The sequence below is a fragment of the Coenobita brevimanus genome, chromosome 76, assembly GCF_032717465.1.
Source record: "Coenobita brevimanus isolate Jiangsu-jjx chromosome 76, ASM3271746v2, whole genome shotgun sequence".
In the NCBI taxonomy this organism is placed as follows: domain Eukaryota; kingdom Metazoa; phylum Arthropoda; class Malacostraca; order Decapoda; family Coenobitidae; genus Coenobita; species Coenobita brevimanus.
Window position 1 is genome coordinate 12,672,624 of NC_137029.1, and position 24,302 is coordinate 12,696,925.

A 24,302-nucleotide genomic window follows, 5' to 3' on the forward strand; every position below is an offset into this window, starting at 1 on the left:
ACCCAACATCCCTGACACCGGTACAGTAAAGCATTGTTCGAGGCTGACAGCTATGATGAGGTTAATGGAATGCATTATTGTTTGTATTAATTCTCTCTTTCACACATACAGTACACTTAAGAACGAACAAAAGAGTGAACAGTAAATGTAAGAGGAAGAAATAACAATGCTCTGTTGGTCCGAAATGTGTTGGGAGGCACGATACCTAACGAAAAATGCAGAACTCAATGCTAACTTACGAGAACACATGAGTATTTTTTTTTTTTCTGATTAGCAGACATTCTTGTTTCATTTCGTTCCCTAAAACTAGGAAACCCATTACTTTTCGTCTAAGCATACAGCCTAAAGACCTCACCAATTCACTTCATATTCCTCCGGTTTGTTTTCTGTGTTTTTCTATTTTGAGGGTAGTAAATTACCTTCTCTTGCTGAAAGATTTTCTCTTTTATCACGTTCTTTAAGCCGTACCTACGATTGCTTCGGGCATAATGGATGAAACTCATCGTACACAAAAGTGGATTTAGTTTCCCAATTTCCCAACTGGAGCCCAGGTTAGGTTAAATTATTATGTAGTTAAGCAAGGTTAGGTTACGTCAGGAGTAACAGTTGCCTCACCAAACTCCATCCCACCACCCTTGTGATCGAGTTGTGAGCAGGAGGTGTGGGTGGGGGCAGGGTGAGCAAGACTCTCTCTGGTTTATCCATGCCTCTCTCCCTAGAAACTGGATGCTTCCTGTTTAAACCGGAGCTATCGTACGGATAATTCTATGAATTACTATACCACTGAACCATTGGGTCACGGCCCGGATATACCGAAAGCTGGATAATCCAAGCCTGGATAATCGAGCTTCCACTGTATAGTACTGTATTCATTACAGTATTGTACAGTAACAAACAGTATACAGTACTCTCTCCAAACACATTTGTAATGATATGAGTAATGATGATAGTGTTCACCGAAACATATAAGGTACTGAGTGGGTAGGGTTTTCGATAATTCGGCAATTTTGATATTTCGGCACTTGCCTGGTCCCATAGATGCCGAAAAATCGGACTTCTACTGTACCCATATTAGTCATGTTTTTTTTTTTTTTTCCCCCAAAGCCTAAATTACTGTTATCTTTGCAGGAAGCAGGACACACTCACATGCGCTTAGTAAGAGGTACATCCTCACTTCTTCAACTCTCAGGACTGCTGGCTCGGCTGTGCTCAAAGGCACTTACAGCTCCGGTCTAACACTTTAGTTACACCACCAGGCTCTTGGTTTCATGCTCCAGTCTAACACTTTAGTTACACCACCAGACTCATTATTTTTTAGAGTTCTAAGCACAGATGTTACCTAATCTAATTACTGTAATTTTATAGCCATTTAGGTGTACTGTAAGTTTTGTACTGTACTGTAATTATTGTACCAGTACAGTACAGTATATCTCTTGTGCCTTGCTAAAGTTATTATTGATTTTGTTGGCAAGATAAGTTTAAGCAGCTTTTGTGTATGGAATATCTTTTTCAGGTACCTGCCTTTGGAGGGGGGGGATCTAGATTGTTGTGGTCATATGCAGTATTTTTGGTACTTTACTGTGTTATATGTAGTAATTTTTTGCACTATACAGTGGTCATATATAGTGATTTTTTTTATACTGTACTGTAGCCATATGTAGTAATTTATTTGCACTGTATGAAAGGCACCATGGACATGGGGTGGTTATCTACCCTAAGTTTTCGGTGCTGTTGTAACTGAGCCATTGGACCCTTGTATTTCAAAGTGAGTAATATGGGATTGGCTGCTGTTTCTTGCAAGTATTGACATACTGTAAAAGATTTTATATAGTTCAAGTATATATAATGGAATCTCCTAAATTGCAGCTTTATGAGACTGAGCACATGCCGCGACTTGAGAATTCCACGAGTTAGAAACAACTACTGTAATCTTATGGGGACAGTTATTTATGGGTCTGCAATCTCGGAAAAGTTGCCCCCCTTACCCTGAAACCTACTGTACATCAAACTGGTCACCAGCAAACACTGACAACCTGAAAAAGAAATTAGTAAAACATATTTACTGGGAATGAACAATATTGTAAGATTATCACTTAACCCAAACTGACAACATTGCTTGAATGGACAGCGGAGCGGGTAGTGGTTCACAGGCTTGTGGTGGACTACTGCCTCTCAGCACAAGGTGTGTGTGCTGCCACCTGTATGCCGCTTTCTCCTCATCAGCCTCCCTCAGGGAGTCTAGTGTGCAGGCAACGAAAGTGGTGTTGTCATCGCCTTCAGCTGTTTCCATGTCATTCTAAGAGTCGTCGATTCGTTGTTTAGATTAATTCTTTATCAAATGGGCGCTGCCTGTCCGTATTTTCTGTAGAAATTAATCTTTCTCAGATCACTTATTATTCTTGGATTACCACAGCTACTGGGCATTTCATAAACTTACCTCTTAAAGCCATAAATGAGAATTTGGAATGCACGATACACTGACACTTCCAGTTGGAGCGGTGGTTAGTAAACAATGCCACCAGTTGGAGAGATCATCAGTAAACACTGCTGTGGGTGACCTGCCCACTTCTTTAAATACCCCAAAATAGGTATATTCAGTTTTTTTTCCAATCACCTCTTGCAGTCACAGTTCAACAGTTAACCATCTGAGTTGCACATGTACCAAAATTAGTTATCTTGAGATCGTGAGTTTCTTATAATATAAGTGGAATCGCTGTGCCTGTTTGGTAAAGAATTGCTTCATTGAGATCATAATGGTGGACAACTTTGGCTTTCTTCTTACTGCCATCAGTCTTACTTATTGTATCTAATTTTGGGATGTAACTTAATGTTCGCTTCTTCTCCTTCCCATTCTTCAAAGAAGTTGTAGGGTTAGGAGGGTTATAATCAGCCATGGTAACACTGGGCAGACGGAGGAAGCACAGGGGGAAAAATGATATCCTTTCATAACAAACCACACCGGAACCACACGCTAACAATGGAGAGGAGATAGTGCACTGATCCAGTTGCTGGGGCATCAAGCACATGTTCATCCTTCATGCTTGGCATGGGAGGGAAGCGCTGTGATTGGCTTATAGTAAGTGCTATGCTTGAATGTGAATGGTTGAGTAATTGCCATGCTTTACTTCGATTGATTTATGCCCGGTTAGACATGTAGGCTTGAGGTAATGGTGGCACGTTTTACACGAGGCATCGGAAAAGCATCACTTTTGAGGCTGCATTCGCGAATTTTGTGTAATTTCTGTGAGTTACCGGTATGTAAACATTTGCATGATGTTGCTGCGTATTATGAATCACTATTTAGGATCGTGCAATTTGGGAGATTCCACCGTACTTGTAATATGAGCTTAGTTACTGATTAGTGTACTGGATATCTTTTGTCCGTGCAAACAGTGAGCAGTAATATTTTGAATTCATCCATTTTATATTACATTATAAATATGTGGACATTTATATAACTGAAAAATAAAACAGTTTGTATTACTTGCTTTATTACCTTCCTGTTTCTGGTATAGACTGTGGTCAGTTGTCAACTCTCCACTTTTGTGGCTGATTGTTAAATAAGCTCCTCATGTCTGTGAAGACCACATCAGCAGGCCTCTTAAACTATCTGTCTATCTATTGCCAGACGCCTCAATCCCGTTCGGGGTGGCCACAAACAAATCGTCTCAGTGTCGCCCTGTCCCCCGCCATTTCACTGCCCTCCTCCCAACTCACCCCCCCCTCTCTCATATACCTCTCCATCTCATCCTCAGCCTCCCCCTCCACCTCACTCACATACACTCTCTTCGTCAGTCTTTCACCCTCCATCCTCTCCACATGCCCAAACCACCTCAGTGTATTCCTCCTAATGCTTCCTATCACATCCACATCCACACCACAACGCTTCTTTATATCCTCATTCGTCAGCCTGTCTCTCCATGTGACTCCACAAGCTCCTCTTAAATAACTCATTTCCACTGCTCTCACTCTTGACTTGTGCCCTTCCAACAACGTCCAAGCTTCACTTCCATACGTTAGAGTTTGTATCACAATACTGTCATGTAGTAACTTTTTCACTTCCATGCTCACTCCTCTGTTTCTTATCACTGCTTTCAAGGAACCAGCAACTTTTCTTCCCTGCTGTACCCTTTCAAGCACTTCACCCTCCAAACCTCCATCCTTAATCATCATACTACCCAAATACTTAAAGATACTCACATTTTCCAATTCCTCACCATCCAACCTCACTGTACATTCACTGACTTCACCTCTCTCAAAGACCATCACTTTACTCTTCCCTACATTCACCTTTAGACTCCGTTTCTTACACACACTCCCAAACTCATCCACCAAGCCTTGCAGCTCCCCTTCGTCTTCACTCAACAACACAGTATCATCTGCAAACAACAGTACAGGGAGTTTCCAAAAACTACCCTCTCTCACCAGGACCACTCCAACATCCACTACCCTACCTTGTACCTCTTTTATTACTCCAGATTGAACAACCATGGAGACATGACACATCTCTGTTTCAACCCAACCATCAAAGAGAAAAATTCACTCAGTTCACCATCCACACGCACTGCAGCCTTAGCACCATCATACATACTCTTCACAGCATTCAACAACTTCCCATCTACTCCATATATTCTCAATACTTTCCACAATCCTTGTCTATCCATCCTGTCATATGCTTTCTCCAAATCAATGAAAGCCGCATACAACTTCTTTCCCTTCTTTGGAAACTTTTCCACTAAAGATCTAAGAATGAATATCTGATCTACACAACCTTTTCCCTTCCAAAAGCCTCCCTGTTCTTCTCCAACTAATTCCTCTGTTATTTCCCTAACTCTGTCAATAAGTATCCTACCATACACTTTTCCTATTATACTAAGAAGACAAATGCCCCTATGATTACCACACACTTCTTTTTCCCCTTTTCCTTTGTACAAGGGAATAATTATACCTGACTTCCAAACCTCCGGAACTCTACCTTCCTCACAGGCCAATCTGCACATCTTCCACATCCATTCTACTACTCTCTCTCCCCCATGCTTCAACATTTCACCACACACTCCTCCAATTCCTGGGGATTTCCCCAATTTAACTTTCTTCATTGCTTCCACAACTTCTATCCTACTGATTTCTTCCTGTCTTCTCACCTCCCTCCTTCTCCCAGCCATTCCCCAGCCACTTATACTCACATTACTTCCATCCTCTATGTTCAACAATTCCTTAAAGTGTTCTCTCCATCTGCTCACTTTTTCTCCCTTCTCCACTAGTAATCTACCATTTTTATCTTTCATTCCCCTGTTAATTTCACTTCCGCCCTGTCTTACTCGCTTCACCTCTTTTCAGAAAATTTTCTTACAGTCCCTCCACTTTACACTCAAATTCCTTCCAAATTCCTCATACACTCTCTTCCTACTCACTCTCACTAATCTTTTTACATTCTCTTTCTTTCTACATATAACTCTCTCTTCTGCCTCTCAACTTCTTCCATGCCCCTATTTCTCACCCCCCTGGTGGGAACCGCCTTGTCGTGGTGGGGGGGCTTGCGTGTCCCTGTGACCTGGCGAGCGAGGCTAGAGGGGGCTTCGACCCCTGCTCCGCCCCTCTTGGGGGGAGAGGGCTACCCACGCTAGTAAGGTCGTCAGTGAGAGACCAGACTAAATGGTTCCCGGAGTTAGGCTGCCAGTGTGGGTCAACAGTGCTGCCCGCCAGAGGGATCACCTTCTGGGGTTGTCCTGTGTTGGATGGTTGGGTGTCTGGGCTGGGATGCGGTGGGGAAGGGGGTCTTAGCTCCTCCGTGGGCAAACTTTCGGATCATGTGGGGTTTCTTCTTAAACCGAGAAGCCCCCATGGGGACGAGGTACCCTGCTCACGGCGGCCAGCGCTCGGTCCCCTCGTATTCCCGGTAGGCGGTTGCTCCTGGCCCCTGGAGCCATTTATTATCAACCCATTCTATATGGATATAAACACTAAAAATACCATTGGTCCTCGAAGGGAGGTCAACCAGACCCTCGAGACGTCACCCTCTGGTCGTGATGGTGGTTCTTTGCAAGTGCAGGCTGGAGCTCGCACTCCTGCTGCTGCTACTAATGATGCTGGTAGACCCCGCGAGTCACCTATCAAGTCTTCCGAGATTTCTTATAATCTGGATACGCCTAAGCTGATTAATGTGTTTACATCTCTTTCCTACCGTGCCATTCACTCTCTCTTCAAACCATTTGGAACAGTTGTTCGTATCCGTCTAAGATATGATGACTGTAGGTCCAATCGGTGTTACGTGACCTTTACTTCTGGCAGTGCTGCCAAAGCCGCTTTTGAGGCAAGGAATTCTCTTTCTCTAGGGGAGGCCAACTGTACTGTTGAGCTGACCCGATCAAACAACGTAATGGATTGTGAAAATGACTATTGCCCCAACATCTTTGATGATGCTGAAGAGCGAGTTCCTAAGGTGCGCCACGCCCCCACACCTTACTGGTTTGTGGCATATTATAGAGAAGGGAGAGGAAACTTCATCCACGCTGGTAGGTATCTAGAGAAAGAAATTGGAGTGCTTCCTGAGGGCAAACTCAAGAAGTATGGTAAAGGAGTGTTAGTTTGAGCAAAGGATCTGACACAAGCCATGATGCTTCTCCATCTACCTTGCCCTTCTGATGGCCTCTTTGAGACCATCAAACCTCATCGAACATTCAATTACAGCAAAGGGCGTGTCTATAATCAGGATTTGTATGCTTTTTCAGAAGATGACATTCTTGATTTGTGCCCTGATAATGTCCAGCGAGTATCGAAGATCAGAGGAAATAGTAACATGATCGTCTTCAGCTTTTATGGTCCTTATCTCCCAGATCGTGTTAAAATTGGCCCTCTGTCCCTTCAAGTAAAACCTTTTGTTGACCGTCCCCTGCAGTGTTACTCATGTTATGAGTTTGGTCACGGGAGGAAGAACTGTACAAATCGTCCCCGGTGCGGTCATTGCTCTGCCCTGGACTCACATCCTACTATTGAGTGTGAGTCAGATCCCTATTGTTTTTACTGCAGGGAGGCTCATTCCCTAAGTTCTTGACAAAGTAGGAGGTACTGCCTTGAGCAGGATATTCTTCAGTTGGCTAATTCACAGTTCATTAGCCTGAGTAGTGCCAGACGGGAACTTCTGTTTAGACGAGAAGGATGGTGGGGCTAAGACATTTGCCTCCTCCCTCTGCCCTAATTCTTCCAACTCTACATCTGGTTCGGCTTCAGCACCTTCTCACCTTCCTCAACCAACAAAAGTTTCTTCCCGCTCTCTTCCAATTGCTTCTTGTATTCCTGTCCGGAAAAAGTTTACCGTTCTGTCAACCGTGTCAGACAGGCCCTCCACAGCATCCTCATCTGAAAGACCGGAAACATTAACTACAAGAGTTCATGCCGTAGAAGTCCATGCCCCCATGGATTCTCCAACAAGAACACCTAAAATATTTACATCGCATCAGAGGCACCTTGGACGTTCATGTGAAACAATTGACTCACAGGCATTCGTCCTAGCCCGTCAGTTGTTTCTCCTGAATCATCAGCTGCCCCCTCTGTTGAGTCCTCAGAGTCTACAAAGACAATCACACATATACATTCTCCGACTAAGCAGTCTCCAAGTTTTTCATCTCAGTCACACCAGAAACGTCCCCGAGGGTCTACTGAGTCTCTTGACTCAACGGACGTTCCACCTAGCAAGATTCCTCTGGGAGTATCAGATGGCCATCAGCAGAAGACACCCTATTCATATGTGAAATGTGCCCCTAATCGAGAGAATAAATTAAACGCTGCTAGGCCTACCTTTTCTTCGGAGTCCCGTGTGCGAGTTCCGGCTACTGCACCAGGTACTTCAGCACGAGTGCCGGTCTCCCCTCTGGAGGCTCGTCAGGGTCCCCGCATTCCCGCAAAACTGTTGACATACCAAGTAAAGTTGGCACCGGGAAGTACAATTCTTGGACTCCCCCAAAACCCCGCACTAAATAGTCAACTTCAAGTTCCTCCAGTGGAAGTTTCGTCTGTAACTTCTAAGATCCCAGTCACCAAATCTGTTGTTGACAAGTCCGTGAGGATCCGTCGTCTGCCATTGCACACTGATACCAAACGTGCGCCTTCATCTTCCCAACCGCATAAAGGAAAGGTTGGGGCTTCCGACATTAGTAGGTAATTTTCCATTATGAGTTCTTAGAGTGGAATTGTAAGGGTCTTCGCTCTAGGTCTGAGCAACTAAAAGTTCTGATACATGACTGTGATCCAGGTATCGTTTGTCTCCAGGAGACCATGTTGGGCTCTGAGGTATACAATCATGGATTGAATTATGCCTTTCTCCCCCTCCGCCAGGAAATCGTGCGCAGGGGGGTACAGCAATAATTGTTCACAGGTCCTTGCAGCACTCTTCTGTTCAGTTGCAGACAACTCTTCAAGCCGTTGCTATTACAGCTATATTGGAATATTCGCTCACGGTGTGCTCCTTGTATCTTCCACCTGGTGGTGGTTTCAGTGAGCATGACATTGAAGACTTAATCCGTCAGCTTCCTGTCCCCTTTCTCCTTCTTGGAGATTTTAACGCCCATAATCCACTATGGGGTGGTACAATTTTGGATGCTGGTGGGAGGATTATGGATTACTGTACATACTCCAATCACATAATATCTCATTTTACAATGATGGCTCTATGACTTACCACAATGTCTGTAGTGGAGCCTCCTCCGCTATTGACTTGAGCTTGTGTTCTCCCTCCATCCTAATGGATTTTCGTTGGTTAGTAAATCTCTTTCTGAATGGAAGCGACCATTACCCAATCCATCTAAAGTGTGTGAAAAATGTTCCTGCTCATTCTTCTCCTAGGTGGAGGGAGCGGGAGGCTGATTGGTTGAATTACAAAAACGGTATACTTCTGGCTAGGCTTTTCGAGTCCTTCTGTAGTCACTTGGAAGCCTATGATTACTTTGTTGTTGTGATTATGGGCAGTGCCCGTGTGGCCATCCCTATGTCGACAGGTAAACCGCTTCGACCTGCGGTCCCCTGGTGGAATAAAACCTGTGCCATACTAGGGAAAATTACGAGAAAGTGCTATCGTCGTTATAAGACCAGAGCTTCAGCTGCCACGCGCCAAATTTACCAACGTGCCATGGCAAAGCAGCGTCGCTACTTTCGAAAGGCCAAGCGGGACTCCTGGATATCTTACATCAACGGCATTAATTCCAAGACTCCCTCTAAGGTTATATGGAGGAAAATTAGAAAGCTTTCAGGCAAATTTATCCCATCTCCCAACCCGACATTGAAAATAGGTGACAGCCTCATCACTGATCCTGCTGAGGTTGCGGAGACCTTAGGGAGGCATTTTGCTGATGTCTCCAAGTCCTCTCGAATATCAGGGAATGGTATTCCTGACATGCCTCCACCTTCTCCATGTTCTTCCATTGCTGCCCATAATGCTCCGTTCACACTCCGGGAACTAGAAGACGTTCTGTCATCGACTACCTCTACATCTCCAGGTGAGGACAACATCCTCTATTCAGTGCTCACAAATTTGCCTGTTATGGCTACGAAGTTCCTCCTAAAGATCATTAACAAAATTTGGGAAACGGGCATTTTTCCTGCCGGTTGGAGAGTTTCCCTCATCATTCCCATCAGCAAGCCAAACAAAAATCCTCTTTTGGCCACCACCTATAGGCCTATCGCATTGACCAGCTGTGTTTGTAAGATGATGGAAAAGCTAGTTAATGCAAGGTTAGTGTGGTACTTAGAATCCGAAAAGCTGCTTTCTCCTTACCAGTTTGGGTTTCGGAAGAACCGTTCGACATTAGACCCCCTCCCGATCCTCTCAAATAAAATCCAGCAAAGCTTTGCCAGCCATTGTCAGACTATTGGGGTGTTCTTTGACCTTGAGAAGGCGTATGACACAACCAGGCACACTAGTATCCTTCTTCAGCTGTCTCGATATGGCATAGAGGAAAATATGTTTCGCTTTATCCGTTCCTTCTTGTCGGAACGTTACATTAAGGTTCGTGTCGGAAATGTTGTATCCAGCCCTTATAGGCAAGAGGAGGGTGTTCCCCAAGGCAGCATTCTTAGTGTCATCTGTTTCGCTGTGGCTATCAATGGAGTTCTCGATCAGATCTCCCGCCCTGTGTTGGGCTCCCTGTATGCTGATGATTTGGCAATTTGTGTGTCTGGCTACGACGCAGTCCAGATTAGTCATCACCTGCAGAAGTCCATATACACTATTTGTCGTTGGGCTGATGATAATGGTTTTTGCTTTTCACCTTCCAAGACTGTCGCAGTCCGCTTCACTAGAAGCACACGCCAGGAGGTTGTCCCACACTTAAAGTTAAACAACGACATCATCCCTTTTGAGAAGGAGGTTAAGTTTCTGGGTATGATCTTTGACTCACGTCTCTCCTGGTCACAGCACATTGATTATCTGAAGCTTAAAGTCAAGAAATCATTAAATATCCTTAGGGTGGTTTCTGGTTTTGATTGGGGTGCTGATAGGAACTCCCTTCTCAGGCTCTATAACTCTTTGTGCCGGTCACAGATTGACCACGCATGCCAAATTTATTCCTCTGCATGTAAGACCAAACTTCACGAGCTTGATGTGCTCCACAATACGGGACTACGACTGTGCTCGGGTGCATACTGCACTTCCCCTGTGGAGAGTTTATATGTAGATACAGACCAGCTTCCTCTGGACTTACGCAGGCATGAGTTAGGGCTTCGCTACATTGCGCGAATTAAGAGCAATCGTTACACCAATCCTTGTGTTGATGTTCTGTTGCAGTGTGACCCGTCTAAGTTCTATGGTCCTAGAGCCTCTATACCAGTGATTCCCAAACTGGGGGCCATGGCCCCCTTGGGGGCCATATATCAGAATGTAGGGGGCCATAATCTGAACCGAAGGAGTTTAGCGAGTAGGTTACACAGAAACAAAGAATCAAGAAGCTTATTGATAATCTGCAACAACACCCTTCACACTGAGTGGAATGGGGATTCAGATGAAGGAAAAATGAACCTGGCATGAATGTTCAGAAGCAAATGGTCTGGGAGGAGGTGGGTGTGTCGCAATTGAAGGCCATGGTTGTGGCAGATAATTATGACTCACTATGATAGCATATCACTTCAGAATTATAAAGTTATCAGATTTGTAAGATTCAAAGATCAGATCAAATTGCGTGGGATTAATACACTTTTTCAATCCAGTGAATTTTTTTTTATTGCTGAATCACCTTTTCGCAATAATGCAGTTTTTAATTACTCTAAGTATGGATTTTTTTAATGTGCATTTTATTATTCCTTTAGTACCATTTCAATAATTATATAAGATTCAGCTAAGACAAAATACACATTGCTTTATTAATACTTAACAAAAGAGAAAATAACAAATGGAATCAATAAAATTACAGGATGTGCTAGAGTGATTTTTATATGGACATGAGAGTAGGACTGTGGTGTAGACAGTCACTGTAGTCATGGGTTATGGTTGGGGAAGGGGGGCCATGGACAAGGATCATGTATGAAAAGTGGATAACGACCAGAAAAAGTTTGGGAACCACTGCTCTGTACCATTCCAGATTCGCATGCTTCCTGTGGGTGACGCATCACTGAGGGAGCAAAAAATTGAACCAGTAAGCTACAGCAGTTTCCCTTCTTGGCTCATTCCAGAACCTAATGTGTGTCCCAAAACCATAGGTAGAAAAATCTTTTCGGATGAAGAAACTAAATCGAAGTTTTTGCGTCATGACCTTCTCCACAGAGACTCAGTAAAGTTGTATACTGATGGCTCAAAGTCACCCCTTGGTGTAGGCTGTGCTGTCGTCCATGAAGGGGGTGTACGTCTTGGACGGCTTTCTAATAATGCGTCTGTTCTCACTGCTGAACTAACTGCTATTGAGAAGGCTCTTGAAGAGGCTTACTCAATGCCGGGAAAGACATTTACAATATATTCAGACTCCTATGGAAGCTTGACCGCCATTAAGCAGTTTAACACATTCCACCCTATAATAAGGAAGATTCAGTCTTGGCTTTGGCGCCTGGCTACAAAGTATAAATTTGTTTCGTTCTGCTGGATACCGTCACATGTTAATCTCTATTGGAACGAATTTGCTGACAAAGAGGCAAAATCGGCATGTTCTCTTCCTTCTGTTGGGTATAATAAGGTTCCCTATTCTGATTTGAAGACCGTTATCCGTAACTTTGTTTGGTCTGAGTGGCAGGCGAGATGGGCTTCCCCCTCCCTGGCCAATAACACGAAGTATAAAGAGATTCGGCCATCGGTTTATGCCTGGTCATCCTCTTCTCAGGCTTGTCGGGGTTTTGAGACGAGGTTGACTAGGCTGCGAATTGGCCATACGCGTTTGACTCACGGGTTCCTTTTGGACCGTGGGGTCCCACCCCAGTGTGACATCTGTCAAGTCACAATAACTTGCAGGCATTTCTTATTGGACTGTCCGACCTATGCCCGCTCTCGGGCGAAATTTTTAACAAATAGGGGATTCCTATCAGTTGTTTTAGGTAATAGGGCAAGTGTTTCTAGCCTTATGGCATTTTTAAAGGAGACAGGGCTATACTGCAAGCTGTGATTGGTGTTGTCATAGTTATGTTTTAGGGCTTGCTGACTACATCTGTTTTCATTTTACCTACGATTTTAGTTGCATGATTATTGTGTAGTAGTTTTCTCAATTTTTATACTCATTCTTTTAAACTATCGTCTTTCATATCTCACTCATCAAAGCGCTGAATGACCTATCAGGTCCCAGTGCTTGGCCTTTGGCCTAAACTTCATATTCCATTCCATTCCCTATTTCTCATCCATTCATTGTATGCTTTCTTCTTTTCTGCCACAGCCTGTCTTATCTCTTCATTCCACCACGCTGTTCCTTGCACCCCCCTCCGTCTTCTCTTCATCCCACACACCACATCACATGCTGCACATATTTCTTCTGTGAATATCCTGCACACACCTTCCACTTCCCCCATCTGCTCCAATTCATATTTGCCCAATCGTTCCTCCACTTCTCTCTTATATTCTGCCTTTTTCTCATCCTCTTGTAACCTTTCCACTCTCCTTGCAAATACTCCTTCTTCCTGTCCTTCCCTTCTTTTGTTACTCCATCTTATTTGTATCTTGATTCTTGCCACCACCAAGTAGTGGTCAGAAAGTCCACTCTCCCAACCTCTATAAGCTCTTGCATCCATTACACATCTTCGCATCCTTTCATCCACGCATACATAATCAATCATTGCCTTCCTTTCATTCAGTTCACCACTCACCCTTCTCATCACTCGCCATGTATACCTGTGGATCATTTTGTGCCTGAAGAGGGTATTGGCTATCACCAACCTCCTCCCAGCACAAATGTCCACTAACGCACTGCCATTCTCATCTATCTCAGCAGGCACACCCCACTCACCAACTATTCCATCCACCTTCACATTCCCTACTTCACCATTCAAATCACCAATCAAAAACACTCTCTCATTCCTTCCAAACTTTTCCATGCACACTTCCACATTTGTCCAGAACTCTTCTCTCACTCTGCTTGCACGATCTTGCTTTGGCGCATACATGCATACAATCGCCCACATTTGTATTCCAATTTTTCAATCTTACCCACGCAATCCTTGACCCAACTGATCCATACTCTCTTATGTTCTTTCCATCTTTTACTCATAACTATACACACTCCTTCTTTTGCCCTCTCATTCTCACACTCCTGCACATATACCCCATCCATACTCCCATTCTCTCACCTCTCCATTTAGTTTCAGTTACTCCACGTAGATCCACTTTCGCACCCATGTTCCAATTACCATGTCTTTTGTCCGGTCCTTGGTCGTCATCTTTTGGTCAGTACTTGTCCGAGGTTTCTTGTTTATTTTTTTAGTTAGTTGTTTTCCGGGGAGGGTCACTAACCCTCCAGTCTGGCGACCTCTTAGTACAAAAACTCATAATGATCTCAACTTGTGTACTAATATACCCTACATTAGAGGTAAAACAGACATAAGAAAGTAACATTAAACAAATAAAACAAGATTTGAGACTTTTTTCCCAATTTCTGCCTGTGTTCATAGTGACAACGTTGCATACTGTGTGAATGGTTCACATTTTGGCTGACCGTGAGGAGGAAAAAGCCATTGTCATCATTATTATTATCCACACTTCCTCTCCCACCCTAGGATGGGGTGCAGTAATGTCCAGAGAGACAGAAAACACCTGATAGATTGAGAAGTTAACCAAAGTCTTTCCCACTGTATGGGCCACAGTCTTACCATTTAAGCATCCGGAATCCTCCCTCCACGTAACACAGGCACACACACACACACACACACACACACACACACACACACACACACACACACACACACACACACACACACACACACACTTCATACCACCTATCAGCTTGAGTCAACACAACAATTGACATTTTACTTGAAAAGAACAAGAAAAATGCACACCCTGAAAGTTGCAATTTCTCACCTAGCATTCTTTTCTCAGTGTTAATTATATGTTGTGGTAGGTGAGGGCACCTACCATCTACTGTAGTGCTACCTTAAATGAATCTACATGGTGAGATAAACCAGATGGTTCCTCTAGTCTGGGAAACCATTAACTATGATGGGATGTAACTTAAGAGCCAATTGGACACCTGGTTATTTAGTAGGTTAAGGTATTCCAACTCGTTTTAGACAAAGGTTTTCATTCAAATCACTTTCATCTTAAATGTCAGGACCAACTTGCCTAGACCCGGGTTCCTACGCTCCTCACGAGGCGACATAGGATTGGATGATGGATGGATTTACATTCAAATGGTGGGAACTGGATTTAAATGAAGGTTTACATTCAAATGGTGGGTTAGGTTTACTGTTGACAATGCCACTTGTTGCAAGCAGTTAGCCACTCTTGCCTAAGATATCTGAACTGAGTAGCCCAACATTTCTGATGGGACAGCATAGGATTGGATAATAAGACAGATATATACTGTATTCATTCTATCTATCTATCTATTGCCAGACGCCATAATCCCGTAAGGGGTGGCCACAAACAAATCGCCTCCATGTCGCCCTGTCCCCAGCCATTTCACTGCTCTGCTCCCAGCTCACACCCACCTCTCTCATATACCTCTCCACTCCATCCCTTCATCTCATCCTTGGCCTCCCCTTTCCTCTCCTCCCCTCCACCTCACATACACTCTTCTCGTCAGTTTCTCACTCTTCATCCTCTCCACATGGCCAAAGCACCTCAGTGTGTTTCTCCTAACGCTTCCTATCACATCCACATTCACACCACAACGCTCCTTCACATCCTCATTGTCAGTCAGTATTTATGTATAACACATATGTAGGAATATTGTACTTGTTTCTTTCCTTCATTCTTTCCTCGTCTTTCTGCCTGCGGGTTACTTTACACTCCCTCTTCTGTCTTTCATTTCTTCATTCTTTCCTCTTCCTTCTCACACACACCACAAAGCCATCCAGGAGACAGGACGTGTGTGCTGGGCAATCCCCAAGTCCTGTCGTTCCCACTTAGTTTTTTTTTTTTTTTTTTTTTTTTTTTTAACCAGCCCATACCCCACTGACCGGGCTAATGTATTGCCCGGCCTGCACTATAGGTGCAGGGAATCTTTGAACGAACGAACGAACTCTTCCCTCTGCCCGTGGGTGACTCTACACTGAGTGACAAGCCAAATGGTTTCCTGTACACCAGGAAACCATTTACCATGCTGGGTGGTAACCGTATAACCAAATTTTGGCGCCTGGTGGTTTAGTGGGTAATTAATTGTGCTCCAATCGGATTGAGCCGGTGAAGGTTTATATCCAAGGGGTGATTGGGGTTTATTGCTCACGTAATGCCACTCAGGGATGAGTGAGGTTGGTCACTCTCATCAAGAGCAACTGCCTAGCCCCAGGCTTCTACGCTCCTCATGGGGCAACGTAGGATTGGATGATGGATGGATGGTCACATTACTTTTGATAACACTTTGGAGAATGTATAGTTCTGTCAAGTTTTTGGATGAAACAACATATTCAGAATGAAGTTAGTGTTATGCTAGGTGTTTAAGGGTCAGCTTCCCGTCCCTTGAACGCCTAGTATGCAGCTGGGTTCTCTTTCTAGACCGGAGCTTAGACAAATAAGAGAGGCAGGACACAAAAACTCAAGGCAACAACCTTACACGTGTATTGACTAATTCTGTTTGTGGAACAGGTAGATGTCACAACAACAGGATTCTGGGTAATTATAAGTCACATACCCGGTATCGTAGTATCGCGCTGAATACTATTAGGTCAATAGTTCAAATAGCAGGTGAATGGCACAATAAATAGTGTTTGTAGTATTTCGGGCAGGGGTAATAGCTTGCTGTCACTTGGAGGGAAATAGAAGCTGTACTTAGGCTGGGCAAGTATTACACTGGTCTTGTAGTGCAGAGGAATTACACTATAAAGGCCGAGTCTGGTGTTCACTGAAATCACTGCACTCTTATTAAATCTCTCTTCTTACTCTCACTGTGTCACTGCCTGGATCTTGATTAGTACATATTACTAGGCCTTGGACTTATATTCTATTAGATACCACCTGCCCGATATTCAAGTCACTATCAAACTGTCACTGCACTATTCAGTGTCACTCACTGTCGGTGGGGCGGTGGTGTGGTTAGTTGGACGGCAGGAGGACTCACAGCCTGACTCCTGATGGGAGCTGAGTCCCACCGTGGCCTCTGTATCCAGCGGCCACGGACTCACTCGTTGTGGCGTCCTCTCTTGTCCAGGGCTAGGGGTGGCAAAGGGCCCTGCACTGTCAGGGCCGGGGGTTGGAGTGTGGCCCTCAGGGCTGGGGCCGAACAGCTCCCTGAAACGTGCACTCAGGCACCTGATGGAGGATGAGGGTTGTCAGCGTTAGGGTGGGGAAAGGCCTCGCCTGGGGGTCCTGGGGGCAGCTGTAGGTGCCCGGTGAATGTGGCCTCCTGCCATTGGGGACGTCATTAGGAGTGAGTTGCGGCGTCTGTCATCGTCGGAGTCTGTCAGGTAGGGTACCTCTGGAGTTGGCTGGGCGGAGTACAACTCTGGGGATAGCACAGGGCCTCTCCAAAGGTCCTCGGGACTGGGACCCTCCTCCAGGAGGATATCATGGCGTGGGGGTGTGGCAGCACCTGATGGAGAAGCAGCTGCTGGCCGCCTCCTGCCATAGGGCCTGGCTACTGGCCGTGGCCTGTGTGGGGGAACAGCTACCGGCTGTCTCCTGAAGGAGGGGTGAGCAGCTACTGGCCATCTCAAGAGCATCTTCGGAGCGACTACCGGCCATCTGAAGACAAAGGCGGGAGCAGCTACCTGCAGTCTCCTGAAGGAGGGGTGAGCAGCTACTGGCTGTCTCAAGGGCACCTTCGGGGTGGCTACCGGCTGTCTCCTAACGAAGGTGGGAGCAGCTACCAGCCGTCTCCTGATGCAGGGGTGAGCAGCTACTGGCCATCTCTTGAAGTAGGGGTGAGCGGCTACTGGGCGTCTCAAGCGCACCTTCGGAGCAGCTACTGGCCATCTCAAGACAAAGGTGTGAGCGGCTCCCAGCCATCTTCTGAAGAAGGGGTGAGCGGTTACTGGCCATCTCAAAGGCACCTTCGAAGCGGCTACCGGCCGTCTCAAGACAAACGTGGGAGCGGCTACCAGCCATCTCCTGAAGAAGGGGTGAGCGGCTACTGGCCGTCTCATGGGCACGTTCGGAGCAGCTACCAGCCATCCCAATACAAAGGCGGGAGCGGCTACTGGCCATCTCCTGAAGAAGGGGTGAGCAGCTGCAGGCCATCTCAAGAAGGGCGCAGCTATCGGCCGTCGCTGGGGAACTGCCTGGAGCTAGAGTAATAGCTCCACCCCAATCCTGTTGAGGGTCAGCCTGTCTGCAAGGTAGTGTCCTTTTCCTGCTGTGGCGGCGGCGAGCGAGTTCCGGGTCATAGGGGAGAACGGCCTGGGTGGACTTATGTCCCTGTTGCCCGGGGTCGGGTCACGCTCTGTCTGCCCCTCCGTAGACTGCTCCTGGGGGTGTTGTGTTGTCCTCAGTCGCTATTCCCGGCATTTTAGTTAGTAACAAGGATTATTGTGTCAAAATATCTTTTAGTCCTATGTATTTCATAATCATCATCATCATAGTCATCTTTCCCACTCGTCCATATCACAACCTCATTACTTTTATATAACGTTGGAGAATGTATAGTACTGTAGAGTTTTTGGACGATACAACATATTCAGAATGATGCTAGCAACCAGGCTTATTGCGTCAAAATAGCTTTTAGTCCTATGCACTTCATAATCATCATCATCATCATAATGATCTTTCCCACTTATTCATATCACAACCTCTTTGTCTCATACCATCACATCTCACTTTCCATCCATTAACACCGTCACTAAGCCTTTCACTTTTTTTTTTTTTATTCAGACCTCGAGTACATTACACAGCCACAAGGGTCAGACATAGTTTACTTGGCCATGGTCAGGCTTAGGACCTATATGTGAAGCTTCCAGGGGTTTGTAAAGTGAGAATATCAAGGACCACAGATTGATAGGAAAGTATATGCTAGACCAACATGACAGAAACTAAGATCCAGAGCATGGTTACCATTCATCCATCCATCATCCAAGACTTGTCGCTCCATGAGGAGCATTGGAGCCCGGGGCTAGGCAAGTTGGTCCTGACATTTCAGATGAGAGTGACCAGCCTCACTCATCCCTGAGTGCCAATGCATGGGCAATAATACCCAACCATCCCTTGGATATAAACCTGCAGCAGCTCAGTCCGACTGGAGCGCAGTAATTACCCACTAAACCACTATGTGCTGTAATTTAGTTTTAATATTACCACCCAGCGTAGTAAATGGTTTCCTGGTGTGCAAGAAACCATTTGGCTTGTCACTCAGTGTAGAGTCACCCATAGGCAGAAGGAAGAGGAAAGAATGAAGGGAAGAAAGATAGAAGAGGGAGTGCAAAGTCGCCTGTAGGCAGAAGGTCGAGGAAAGAAGCATAGTCATGATGTGGTTCAGGCACAGAATGGGTCAAGTTCCTCTGTCACCCTTAACAAAAAAAAATTCCATCCAGATGGTTTGCTGATCCCTTGTTCACATTCAAGTATAGACCATCTCAACTGGGTACTTGAGCTGTGGGTCCATACTAAAAGATCAGAGTTCAACAACTGGTGCCAAGCACAGCAAACCACGCTTGACAGCAATTATATTATTTTCAACCATTTTCAAGTTATAACCCTCTGAAAATCCGTGGTCTTGCATTTGACCTTTCAAGGTCAGAGGTCATGGTGGCAAATGAAATCCTATATGAGACTTCCTGTATCTTGATAATGGTAAATGTCTCTGTCTTCGACCAGTTTTGAGTTAGAGCCTCCTGAATATCCGTGACCTTGAGTCTAACCTTTCAATGTCACTTAAGGTCAAAGATCATGGTACCAATTAAAAACCCATATGGGTACTTCCTATAAGTTGATAATAGTAAATATCTCTCTATCTTTAACTAGTTTCGAGTTATAGCCCCCTGAATAACCGTGACCTTGAGTTTGACCCTTCAAGTTCATTTTAGGTCAAAGGTCATGGTACCAACTAAAAGCCCATGCGGGACTTCCTGTATATTGATAATAGTAAACATATATCTCCAACCAATTTCGAATTATAGCCCCCTGAATATCTGTGACTTTCAGTTTGACCTTTCAGAGTCAAAGGCTTGGTGCCAAATGAGAGTCCATATGGGAGTTCCTGTATGTTGATAATAATCAGTGGTGGGCAGCGCAAATGAAGAAGGACCTTGCGCAAGTGCAATGCGCAATCCACAGTTCACTACCTTGCGCAAGCGCAAGTGCGCAATCTGACAAATATTTAGCTTGCACAATGTCGCAAAGCGCAAGCGCAAACCATTTGCATATATTTGTGGGAATTACTGTAAAATATTGAGATGCTTAAATAAAACAGCATACATACTTTTATTTATTAATATTATTTTCTATTATTTGTAATTTGCGCAATTGCTCAATCCAATATTTAGCTTGCGCAATGTCGCTAAGCGCTAGCGCAAACCACTTGCATATATTTGTGGGAATTACTGTAAAATATTGAGATATTTCAATAAATTAGCATCAATCAATCAATCAATCATTTCCTGTGGCACCCTCGGGGATGCATAGGGCCTCGATGAACTCACACCACCACATCCTATCTTGTGCTAACTCCTCAAGATCTCCCCAACACTCATCTCCAGCTTCCCGTCTCATTGTCCTCACCCACGTCTCTTTTGGCCTTCCTCTACCTCTCCTACCAAGTGCCACCCACCCTGGTGTACCTCGTACTATTCCCTGTCTCCTATACACATGTCCTAGCCACTTCCATCGTGAGAATCTAACATATTCATCGATCGGCTGCACTCCCGTTATTTCTCTAATTCTACTATTTGGTATCCTTTCCCACCACTTAACTCCTAATATTCTTCTAAGTGCTTTATTTTCAAACACCAAGAATTTATTTTCCATAGTCACTGTGCTGTACCAAGACTCGTGTCCATAAATTAAGATACTCCTAACCATTACCTTATAAAGTTTGATTTTTGTATGCACAGAGAAATTGTTATTATTCCAAATATTTTTAAGCATTCCCATTGCCTGATTAGCCTTTTTTAACCTTTCCTCGAATTCAAAGTTCAAAGAACCATCCTTGGCTAAATAAGTACCTAAATATTTAAACCTATCAACTTGCTTTACAACCATACCTCCAATTACACATTCCTGTGCATTTTCCATATTCATACTTTCATTTATTATTATTCTATCTATCTAGCTATTACCAGACGCCTTAATCCCGTAAGGGGTGGCCACTGGCCACAAACAAGCAACAAATCGCCTCCATGTCGCCCTGTCACCCGCCATTTCACTGCCCTGCTCCCAGCTCACACCCCTTTCTCTCATATACTTCTCCACTCCATCCCTCCATCATATCCTTGGTCTCCCCCTCCCTCTTCCTCCCTCCACCTCACTCACATTCACTCTCCTCATTAGTTTCTCACTCTCCATCCTCTCCATATGACCAAACCACCTCAATGTGTTTCTCCTAACGCTTCCTATCACATCCTCATCAACACAACAACGATCCAAAACGTCCTCACTTGTCAGTCTGTCTCTCCACGTAACTCCACATGCTCCTCTCAAATAACTCATGTATTTCCACAGCTCTCACTCTTAACTTCTATCCCTCCAACAAGGTCAAAGCTTCACTTCCATACATTAGAGATGGTATCACAATACTGTCATATAGTAACTTTTTCACTCGTGGAAGTTCAGAGGAGTGAGCGGGCTGCGAAGTGGAGGGACAGGGAGATGCAATGTTACCAGTTTTACTTTTATCTGCATTTTCGCAAGACGTTTTATTTAATAATTCAATATAGATATACAATAGCATGTGTAGTTCCTTACAAAAATCATTAAAACTTATTATTCAAATAGGCTGTGGATGTTCAATTTAAATAATGTTTTAATGAATTTTGTAAGGAACTGCATATGCTACTCTTAATAAATAATATATTTTTAATTTATTATTATTTACTAATAATAATACTTTTAAAAATATTAAAATACATTATCTCTGTTGAAGCATTTTAAGAAATGCTACTACCCTTTGTCCCCCCCGCCTCCCCCAGAACCCTCGCGACCCGCCCGAGCCTCCCCCACCCCTTGTCCAGACATACGGGTAGCTCCCAGGACCAGGTGTCTCTTGGATCCACAGGACAGGTGCACAAACTCAAATTTAGTTATGGAAGCACAACTAAAGTTTGCGCTTGCGCACATGAAAAGGCAGGTGCGCAAGCACAATATTGTGTATGGTCTCGTATAGTGCGCAATGCGCAAACAATATTCACTGAAGCGCAACGGTGCCAGTTGTGCTTTGCGCAAGTATTTGCGCACCTGTCCAGCACTGATAATAATAAATATCTATCTTCAACCGGTCTCAAGTTATAGCCCTCCAAAAATCCGTGACCTTGATTTTGAGGGTCACTTGATTACCTCCAAAATCTAATCACTTTCTTTTGAGACAAGTGCCCACATATCCTGAAAGATTCATGTAATTTCATTCAGCCATTTTTCCATAATGTTGCTAACATACAATGAAACTTGACCAAAAACAGTACCTTGCTGGACTCCGTCTAAGTGAAGTAATGAAGAAAACTGGATTTCCAAGGAAGACTATGCCCAGGCACAGTTCCATCTGTTCCCATTACATGTGCATTGTTGTTGTTGCTGCCAGACTTGCCATTACCCGACATGGAGGAATTGCATGACAGGCTACTCTCCTATTGTGTGGGAAGCATTGATATATGAGTTTCCACGGCCCCTAGGTGAGATAATGCAGAAGCTGCTTGGGATGTTCATTCGCAATCTAGAGGAGAAGAAGAGGTTAAGAACTGTAGGGAGGACTTATGTATCAGATGAATGGTACCGTACAGTAGCTTCGATTGTCATCCTTGTCTTTTCCCATGTTTTAGCTTCATTTCTTGGAACTTAGGGGTGATCAATTATCGTCTGCAAATCAGTTACATAATGAATGGACTAAAAGGGACAAGGCCACAGTATATTAACCCCCTCACTCATGATGATTACGAGTCAAAATCCTTGCAACATGAAGAGTAACTGATGATGCACTATGATGCAACTTCCCTATAAATGATTGTAAAAACTTTTCCTGTGGCTGAAAGTAGGTTAAATTTTGGTGATTCAAAGGTGAGGGTGGCCAGGACTGAGGGAAATATATGGCAACACCCACAACCCTATCACAAGGACAAGTGGCCTATTTTTAGCTCAATGTCTTCTCGGCAGTCAGACTAGGAGGGTGTGTGAGCAGACGGCCGGCCATCTTATTCCTCATTTTCTGTTATGTCACCATCCATACCTTACGTGTATTGTAGTGATAGTGTGTTATATATTGTGCAGTATGCCAGTGAAGAAGGTGTATAAGTGTTTTTTTATATACTTTCATAGAAATGCAAATTTGAAATCCATAACCGATCGTGAACATTCCCCTGCAATACTAAAACAACCACGATGGCAGGCAAGGGCTTATCTGAGGAAGAATATTTGAAATACTTATTCAGTGAGACAGAAAGTGAGGAAGACAGTGACAAAGAATCTGGTGAAAGTGAATATGAAAGTGACTGGGGTGAGGAGGAAAGGGAGAGCTAAGCCCTCCCCCAGGGGACGCAATAAACCCAAAGCCGCGGTCAAGACCACGGCAGTTATCACAACCACAGCCAGTAGCACCATCACTGCCACCACTGGTATCACCATTGGTATCACCATTACCACCACTGGTATCACCACTACCAACACTGGTATCACCACTACCACCACTGATATCACCACTGCCACCACTGATTCCATCATGACCACGGAGACTGAGCTGTTGCCACCTCTCTTCCACCCCCCCACTGCAAACACAGACCTCATTATCCCCACAATCATCCTACACTCTCACAACACTCCAACCTGCCTGTATTTCACCACCCATCCAAGATATTTCGGTCTCATCTTCTCCTACGAAATCATCAAATTCTCTGTTCCCTTAAGACTTCATTCCCTCTGAATTTCAGCCATCATCATCATCATCATCACCAGCAGCACCATAACCATCTCCACCACAACCACCTCCACCACAACCATCTTCACCACAACCATCTCCACCACTACAATCTCCATCACCATGATCACCTGAACCTTCATCAACTCAACCATCATCAATACAATCATCATCACCATCTCCCTCCCCACCATAAAGACGAGGGCAACATGGGTCTAGGCGAGGGAGCAGTGGGCGGTCGATAGGTCGTTGTCTGGCTTGGGGTCGTGTGTGTACAAAGCAAGCATTTCTCCAGGTGAAGACCTTCAGGATGGAACCTGGAGTTCTGGGTTATTCACACCCAATGCTGGCCCCTTCACTGAAACTCCTGGTTTGAGAGTGGCGGCACCAGCAACTCCACTCTAATATTTCCAACTTTTTTTTTTTACCAGGGAGTTGCTGACCTACCTGATGGTCGAAACAAACAACTATACAAAATTCCTGGGAACTGCACTAGATGCTTGGTATCTCTGCAATGAAGAGGAGATGGCCAGGTTCCTCGGGCAGTACTTCCTTATGGGGATTTGCGACCTGCCAACTATAAGACACTATTGGCAGTCCACGGAGGTACACGATTATCCCATATTTTGGCAGACAATGAGTGGAAAGTGCCTCAGGGCAATCCTAAAGCACTTTCATGCATTTAATAGTCTTGCCATACCC

General features: G+C 44.6%; 1 protein-coding gene across 1 annotated transcript in view; it reads left to right on the top strand.

Annotated features, from left to right (window-relative positions):
* The window catches only part of RfC4 (replication factor C subunit RfC4), a 37,767-nt gene extending 36,510 nt beyond the window's left edge, over nucleotides 1-1,257 (top strand). The window contains exon 8 of the mRNA XM_080279069.1: nucleotides 1,129-1,257. Coding sequence (XP_080135195.1) covers nucleotides 1,129-1,236 — 108 coding nt within the window. The 3' untranslated portion in view covers nucleotides 1,237-1,257. The remainder of the gene's footprint in view (nucleotides 1-1,128) is intronic.
* Nucleotides 1,258-24,302: the final 23,045 nt, after the last annotated feature.